The following is an 8,064-nucleotide window of genomic DNA, read 5'->3' on the forward strand; positions in this document are numbered from 1 at the left end:
CAAGGTGGAGGAGGAGACCGAAGGAAGCAGGCCCCACTGCGTCGTCGGTGATGGTCGCAGAGGGCGCGGTGACCACCGAGGGGTCAGTGATTCAGGCTTACCCCATGATGGGCGTCCCTATGGTCTTAGACGAAGGCCGGGGCAGAGGACGAGGCCGAGGGGGATATCGAGGCCGAGGGCGTGCCCGCGGGAGGGGCCATCCTGCTAACCCAGAACGGCGGGGACGGCCGGCCAGTTGAGCAAGGAGGACAGCTGTATTCCGGTACGGTGGAATATCAGCGATAACGTTTGTCGCATATGCCAGTATATGTTGGTGTATAGCTCTTCAGCTATTCTTTCACCGTTGTAAACACGTTTACCACCGATGCAGATACATGGATCATAATTTATTTCATCAAAATCATAGGACCCCCGAATGCTAAAATTGTTGCTGAAATTGGACAGAATATGCTGCAGCACAGAATACAGACAGATATCCAGGTGCCCCGCGCTTATCAAAGGCGGAAGAATCGAGAGTTTAGAGCCCGTTTGCTGGCAATGCATGATCCGTTATCCGTCCAGACACCGGCACTCCCTACAAGCATAAAATTAGGTCTTAGCCTGATATAAGATTTTCTGGGCCGCTAACCTCCCGGAGTGTCTCCTTGCGTCCACCATTTAGCAGTCCAAAGGTGTCCACTACATCACCTGGTGAGTGGACTAGAATAGTCTTCAGAAGCCCTCTGCTTACTTGTACGTCACTTGGGACCCTCCGGTATAAGCAACACTGCTAGACCATGCCGAAACACCGGAGCAGGAACTTGACGTCGGAGTAGACGTAGGCACGGTGCTCGTTGATGAAGTAGTGATTGTTGACGATGTCTTAGTAGTAGATGTGCTCGTTGTGGATGACTTCGTGGTGGGTGTGCTCGTTGTAGATGTCTTGGTGCTAGACGTACTCCCACTTGGGCTTCCGGAGCAGGCGTTGACTAAGGAAGACCTTAATAACGCCCGCAAGCAAATCATGCATGCTCTTACTTGCGCTCCAATCACCGTTATCGTTGGCAGATGGTGTCGAGGAAGAGTACCATTTGGCCTACGAGGGCATATTCATGGGGAGCAGGGATTTCTCGAAACTACTACTTTACCTGCCAGATGTAGCTGTGAAGGATATCTTAGCCCAGACCAGCTTCCGGGCGTTAGGGGATCTGCTCACCCTTGATATGTGACGTTCGAACCACCCGAGTAGCCTGTTCCTGGCACGTAAGCCGGCGCTGTGCATGCCGGATAGGTAAACCCAGTTCCCCCAGCATTTTGCAGTGCGGTCTTGATTGCAAGGTCGTACCGATTATTTGCTTAATGTGAGGACGAGTCAGTATTTTTGATCCACAAAAGTTTGATTTACTAACCGTATGCCTGTGACGCGTCCCATAACATAACGCCACCAAATGAAGGGAAGCTTTTCCGCATAGTAATCGCTATATTCTCGAGAGTGCCGATGTCAACGTATCCTCTGCCTGCAGCCGTACTAGAGGCGGGAGCACCGACAAAAATCTTCACGTTCTTATTCGGGCTGACGTTTTGCGCCCAGTAATCCCTGGTAAATCTAGAGTTAGCAACAAACCTGCCCCACGTACTGATACGGGAGCCTACCAAATTCCGAAATTCCAGTCCTGAATGAGCCCGGGATTTATTGAGTGATCCCACGCCTCAGGGTGGAATAATACTTACATTGGCGGCAGGATAGTTCTGGAGCCCACAGACGTTATTATCTGAGCAGATTACACTACTCAATTTAAAGAATGGCAGAAGGACAAATCACGCGTACAGAATTGAACATAGACGGCGTCGAAATTCGCCGCGTTCAGAACACCGCCCAGCGAGGCATCAGGATAGGGACACTGAGGAGCCGCTGTAATATAGTATCTGTTTGGTATGAGTAAACCACCCTCGAGGCACTTAATCATTTACTTACGGTTTACTTGCGTCGCTAGCGTAGGACCGTATTTGGTTCACAAATGCTGCATATCCGGTAGAGGATCCACCTTCTATGTCGAGATCAATCCTGAAACTCAGTTTAGCATGCAATACCCTGTCGTCTTCAAGTGATACCTCACCCGTCCAAAACAGCTGCACCGAAGGGCCGAGTGGAGCTACTGCCTCCGAGGAAAAGGTTCCAGATTGTGTCCGCGAAGCTAGTGGCTTGGCTGTCGTCCGTAAAACCCACAGAACCACCGGCGCCTCCCAGACTCAGAGTGACGACTTTCCCTTTAGACTGGCAATACTCGATGTCCGATGCCAGCGACTGGCAATTGGCTAAATTGGTACCTGGAAAGGTGGCATTATCTGTGGGGTTGCAGGTCTGGCAGCTTTGCGTTAAGCATGCATCCTCGCATGTACATCAAGTCGCTATTCCGTACATTCGCAAGATTTAGTACAGGCAGGCCCCCCGTTCCGAAGAAGGTATTCACAAAGGCCACTGGGATAACGTCTATGGCATCATCCTGAATACGCCGGACTTATGAGTATAGAACACGTTGCAATTCCCAAATACGCACTTGGCAATAATACGACAGAGTCTTCTGATAGTCTGCAGTATCCGAGGAATCAGCGGCGCCGTGTGAATTCTGTCCCCAATATCTACAGATGTCTAAGTGTCAAGTTACTTCAAGGGGGGGGATGAGTGGTCTACCCACACTGCGACCTACGAAACCAGTATAGAGCGACTATGGTCAGTAGAAAGTTCAACATGAATAGGGCTCCGATATGTACGTTGTCATATCTCGAATTGTCATAACCGGCAATCTGAGGTAGCAAGGCACTGACAGCAACTACTGCGAGCCAGAATGCAGTCGGCGCGAGCACTCGTCGGGGGAACATTACTAGGCCACCTGGAGGACAGCCAAGGTCTCCAGGCTGCTCGTACCGACCGTGGAAGCCTTTTATAGCCAAGCCCTAGGCTTCGAACGCACATCGAGGAATTGGAATCCGCGTCCATGAGGTTGTCGAAGCAAGTGCTCGCGACCAAGAACGCCAATAATATGCACATGCTACTTCGCGATAGTTACCTTATTACGGTGGATGTGGACCATTTAGGGCGTGCATTACGGACGATGTACATCGCGGAGAGCCGAATCTGCAAGCGCAGCACCGAGAGCCTCTAAACGCCCTTAAGAGCATGTGGTCCATCCACCTGCAACAAGTGATACCTCTGGAGATAGCCCAGCTGGTTGCCTCTGTGGCCAGGAGAGTAAGCGGGAGCACGCGGTACCCATGCGTGCGACCAAACTCGGACCATGTCGGACTCGGCCGAGATTACTGGGACATTGATGGCACACTTACTGTAAGACGACCAGGGAAAAATAAATATAGTAGAGCGATGCAAACGACAAGAGTGCTCCCTTGAAAACAGTAAACTGTATACACTGATATACACGACAGAACGTAGGACAGATACACCCCTAATCACTCTCCCCTGCACCATCCGCGGCACGTCTAACGGGATCTAGAGTAGCTCGGTCAATACGAAATACCACGTACAAGCTAGGAAAGATGGCACCTCACCAAAGTAGGGGTGAGCTTGAGCCTCGCGAGCAGTGAGGCGCTCTTGGTGATCGTAACGTAGTAATTTGTCCAAGAAATCTATAGCTTCATTGGAAATGTACCGTTGGTTCTCCGTTGTAATGAATCGCGACCAAGCTCGCTTGGGATATCTGCAATAGACGAGCAACCATAACTAACTGCCGACGGCCATATATAATGAGCGCCAGACATACCTTCCCAGGATGTCATCATACTGCGCATCCAACTCGATATCATACTTCTCCAAATATGCGAAGAACTCATCCGTGCCGAGTACTTTCGTTATCTTCACCAGTTGGTCATAGTTGTCATGACCATGGAAGAAGGGCTCCTTTCGAAAGATCTGTTCGACGTCATCATCACTAGTATACCCCTTGCTTCAACCATAGTTACGTACCATGGAAGCAAACATGCAGCCAAAACTCCACATGTCCAAGCTATAGTCATATTCTTGGAAATCGACCAAAAGTTCTGGTCCCTTGAAGTACCGTGAGGCCACCCGCACATTATACTCGGTCTTAGGATGATAAAATTCCGCAAGACCCCAGTCGATCAATCGTAGCTGAACATGTTAAGCAAGTCAGAACTGCACGATGAGAATGATAGTGTGCCACACTTTGCGGTGTTCATGATCGATCATGACGTTGTGAGGCTTCACATCTCGATGCATAATACCTTTCGAATGACAGTAATCCAGGGCCTAACGAGATTAAGCTACGATCGAACCCCTAGTGAAAGGAGCGGGCATACCTTCAATAACTCGAACATATAGTATCGCACATCATAATCCGAGAAGCGGGGATAGAGAACTTTGAAGTCCACATTGTGGACATATTCTGTGATCAGACTGGGAATTTTTGAGGAAGGGTCTCGCACGACGTCGAGCAGGGCGACGATATTCGGGCCACCAGCAAGATTTTGCAGGATTTTGATTTCTCGCTTGATCTTCTTCTTCTTGACCGGCTTTAAGACTTTAATGATGCACTTCTCGTCGTTCACGATGTTGATTCCTTCGAAAACCTACGCGACATTCTAACTTCGAGCCGCTGCATTGTAGAGGTCCACTCACTTCAGAGTACTTCCCTCGACCTACTTTCCGGACAATCTCATAATGATCTTGAGAACCCCATTGAACCTGTAAGTTATCTAGCCGTAGACCTCAGTACACAAACCATAGTGATCATACCCAAGGACCACACCGTATTCGTACCACGCAGGGCCCAGCCTGCTGTTTACGTCCGCATAAACCCTTGCCACCGATCTCGGTGCCCTACCCATGAGAGTCGATTAGTGTACAATGCGCCGCAAGGGTAAGGCCAGGATGTGCAGGCCGTTAGCGATTGGAATCCGTGACGCGCAGAACCGTGAGCCCGTGACTGTTCCTCGCTTGTGGCTCAGCGCTCAACATGACTGGTCTTCGCTCAATGTGTAATGACTGCTAAGCCTACGAATTGGCCTACGAACGTACAGTATATCCCTCAGCAATGTTACCACTCGTCTGTCCCGCTTGAAGCCCTCTCTTACATTCGCGGACCTCTCGGTAAAAACGCCTCACTGAAATCAACGAATAACGGACGATCTTCCTCAGTTATCATCAGGACTATCACGGACCCGTCGCATCCCGCAGTAGGCCAGTGCGGCCTCTTTGCCGCAAAGAAGATACCTCCAAACACTCACATCATTGATTATTCTGGGGAAGTCCATGGCGACGATAGGGACTCCGACTATGACTTGTCCCTGTACCGTACACAGGACGGACTCAGTATCGGCATTGATGCCTTGTCGTTTGGGAACGAGGCGAGGTTCATTAATGACTATCGCGGCATAAGGAGCAAGCCAAACGCCGTCTTCCAAGATCGAAGAACTGATGCGGGAGAACTCAGAATGAGTGTGTGGAGTACGTCCCTGCCCATCAAAAAGGGCCAAGAGATATTAGTTTCATATGGCAAAGGGTGGTGGAAAGCACGATTCAACGACGGCGTCGCTGAGCCTCATACTGCATGATACCGCAACCGAACCTCTGAAAGTGAGCCGCCATCGGAAGTGAAGCTTGAAGTCTTTCCTTCATTAATCAATCACCCATAGCCATCTACATATGATCCACCCATGACAGACCCACCTGATATATGTGGTGTTCTCACGCATACGAAATGACGGATACATTTGGAATGGATCAGAATGCATCGCCTTTGAAACCTGTAGTCGGCTGCGCGCAATGCAGGGCTATCGCGACTCCGTCACGGGGTTATATCGCAAAATTCAGGCTACTCGTAAGATCGTGAGTTCGCTTCCGTTTGGTGCTGCACCGAAATGTACCAGCAACATGCTCCACACAAGGCAACCCACAGACAAGATGTTAGGACTGATCGCGTGAAAACGGCGACTCCGATGATCAGTCTCGATCCAAGGTATGCTGGATCATTGGGCCTGGGCTCCGTTCAAACTTCGCCAGTCACCCACTGTGCTGAATACTAATTGTCCCTGTCCTTCTAACATGCGATCGCACTGCTGATCAATTCAATTCCCCGCCAGTAGCAGGTCTTCATGCGTTACATGAATGGAAGGGAGGAGGATGGGAGGGCTCATCCCCTCGTCAGAAGACAATGGTGATGGTGTCTCCTGTGGATCCATGACAGTCACCTTCCGGTTTTAGCCTTGCAGTCTATCTTGTCCTGACCAACTAAATGCCTCACCGTCCTGCTCTATCTCCCGTGTATTTGGGCATACGAGTTGAATTCCCGAGAGCGCGGTGTTTGAACATAAGCTTGGTCGTGACCATTCAGTAAGCTACAGGCTTCACTTCGTGCAGTTCCGTGCCCAGTGACCGCAATCCGTGAACCCGGTCGTCGTCCGCAAGACGGGGTTTAGGGACAGATTAGTCAAGTTCTTATCAAGGTTTTGCGATCAGCGTTATTGCTCTCGTTCCTCGTAGAATCTGTCGCAACTCCGGGTTAGAAGACTAGTCTTCTGCAACTCTCTACCGGCTGCTGTTTTAAGGATCAGGCGTTACTGACATGAGAAGGTCTGCCTCTAGGGCTGAACCCTTTCGAAGTCGTGAAGTTGATTATTGCGAGGGTCGACGTGCAGTCGAGCAGTACGTACTGTATTACGCAGAAGCCTGAGAAGCCACCAACTTTCAGCAATTCCCGCTACCGTAGGTAGTGGGTCTTGGACCCCCCGGCCGTTCGCAGGTTTCCTGCGATCGTTTCAAGATCTACGCGATTTATTTGACACGATTTGGCGCTTAACCGTATATGGTGAACGGCGGGCTTTGGACCAATCAAAGGTGGGGTCCTTAAAGGACCCCGATAGCTATGCCACGTGTCATCTCTCTTGCCCTTTATAGCCAAGGTGGCGGATGATTGTCAATGGACTCAGAGACAGAACTGACCTTGCTTGGGGCCTTGGACCTTGCGGTCTCAAGGTGAAATCAGAGTACTCCGATGTCAGTTGTTTTGCATATGTAACTTGTATTCTCAAAACCTGAGGGAGGGATGAGTGGACATCTCTTCAAATTGTTGAGGTGAATGCTCAGTCGGAAATAATGGCTGGAACACAACTGCTTTCGCAAAATAAATATATTAGTATATGATGCTACTCAGGATGTCAAGTTCTCAGCTTGCTACCAAATCTTATCTATGTCTACAGTAGCGGGTTCTGCCGCTCGCACGGCCCTACCGCCTTATAGTGAGTCTTAGACCCCGGACGTTCGCAGGTTTCCTGTGATCGTTTCAAGATCTGCCACATGGCTGCTACTTCTTATGGCCAACGGCAGGATCGGCATTTTGCTTGAACCAATAGGGATTTCTCCCTGAATTAATAGCAACGGGGTCTTTGTTGGACCCCGATAATAACAGTGTGTGAGCATTTTCTTTTTACAGCCCAGGTGGCGGAAACACTTCGTCACTGCACTCACTGTGTTTGTTGCAAATTAGCTCGACGCATAGATAGCTAGGATAACTGAGGTACCTTAGCTATCCCTCGAGCTTTCCGAACGTTAGATGACCAGCAGGTGCTGGTGGAAATAGCCGTACCTGCGCGCGTCTAGTTGCGTGTAAGATAGCCGATGCGACTGACATATCCCAACTTATCTTCCATGTCGCTAAGTTAAGTACCTACGTCCTTCATCTTTCACCTGTCAGCTTAGTTATCTCTAGCGATACTGACTAGGACAGCGACGCTATCTTGTTTCAAGCCACAGCATATTCGGCTTTAACCAAGATGCAGCAATATTAATCCGCGCTATCACTCCCCTTTCGTGCTCACGAATTATGCTCAATTCCAACGTCTTCCGTTCACCTCGCATCGTACCTCCTCGACACAAACTGATGCGCCCTCCAAAGCCTGACCCTGGTGTAGGCGACTTGTGGTTGCGAACGGCTGACTTATCACCAGCAAACGCGTTGCTCTTTCAGCACGGAGACTTTGCTAGCGAACTCGTTTTTTGCGAGATGTTTATGCTGCGTATACCAGTGAGTACCACACTTGTTCTGCTGCTATAGC

The 8,064-nt window shown here is 49.9% G+C and overlaps 3 protein-coding genes across 3 annotated transcripts; 1 reads left to right on the forward strand and 2 right to left on the reverse strand.

The window, feature by feature from the left end:
- Positions 1-287: 287 nt before the first annotated feature.
- On the reverse strand, positions 288-2,859 carry GLOTRDRAFT_118998 (glycoside hydrolase family 18 protein; the record flags this gene model as incomplete). The annotated part of the gene is made up of 16 exons (XM_007863063.1): positions 288-574; positions 629-678; positions 731-968; positions 1,018-1,075; positions 1,128-1,140; positions 1,196-1,334; positions 1,389-1,576; positions 1,633-1,652; positions 1,711-1,751; positions 1,808-1,905; positions 1,955-2,044; positions 2,097-2,341; positions 2,400-2,483; positions 2,538-2,619; positions 2,676-2,683; positions 2,752-2,859. 16 exons carry the CDS (start codon positions 2,857-2,859, stop codon positions 495-497), a joined length of 1,542 nt encoding a protein of 513 aa, XP_007861254.1. The 3' UTR covers positions 288-494.
- Positions 2,860-3,329: 470 nt separating this feature from the next.
- GLOTRDRAFT_109241 (Pkinase-domain-containing protein) lies at positions 3,330-4,926 on the reverse strand. The gene is made up of 8 exons (XM_007863064.1): positions 4,761-4,926; positions 4,631-4,707; positions 4,312-4,581; positions 4,178-4,261; positions 3,959-4,123; positions 3,756-3,904; positions 3,544-3,692; positions 3,330-3,484 (listed from the first exon to the last, which is right to left on the reverse strand). The coding sequence occupies exons 1-8, from the start codon at positions 4,837-4,839 to the stop codon at positions 3,441-3,443; spliced, it is 1,017 nt and encodes a 338-aa protein (XP_007861255.1). The 5' UTR covers positions 4,840-4,926; the 3' UTR covers positions 3,330-3,440.
- Positions 4,927-4,992: 66 nt separating this feature from the next.
- Positions 4,993-5,710, forward strand: GLOTRDRAFT_69073 (uncharacterized protein; the record flags this gene model as incomplete). The annotated part of the gene is made up of 2 exons (XM_007863065.1): positions 4,993-5,587; positions 5,647-5,710. The coding sequence occupies one exon, from the start codon at positions 4,993-4,995 to the stop codon at positions 5,563-5,565; it is 573 nt and encodes a 190-aa protein (XP_007861256.1). The 3' UTR covers positions 5,566-5,587; positions 5,647-5,710.
- Positions 5,711-8,064: the final 2,354 nt, after the last annotated feature.

Source organism: Gloeophyllum trabeum (genome assembly GCF_000344685.1).
Source record: "Gloeophyllum trabeum ATCC 11539 unplaced genomic scaffold GLOTRscaffold_00001, whole genome shotgun sequence".
Lineage (NCBI taxonomy): Eukaryota > Fungi > Basidiomycota > Agaricomycetes > Gloeophyllales > Gloeophyllaceae > Gloeophyllum > Gloeophyllum trabeum.

Excerpts from the sequence above, each read along its gene's own strand:
- GLOTRDRAFT_109241 (XM_007863064.1), bottom strand. The coding sequence starts at position 4,839 with ATGGGTAGGGCACCGAGATCGGTGGCAAGGGTTTATGCGGACGTAAAC. Across the intron at positions 4,262-4,311 it reads ATATGTTCGAGTTATTGAAG|GCCCTGGATTACTGTCATTC; the intron begins GTATGCCCGCTC and ends TAATCTCGTTAG. Across the intron at positions 3,693-3,755 it reads TATGATGACATCCTGGGAAG|ATATCCCAAGCGAGCTTGGT; the intron begins GTATGTCTGGCG and ends CGTCTATTGCAG.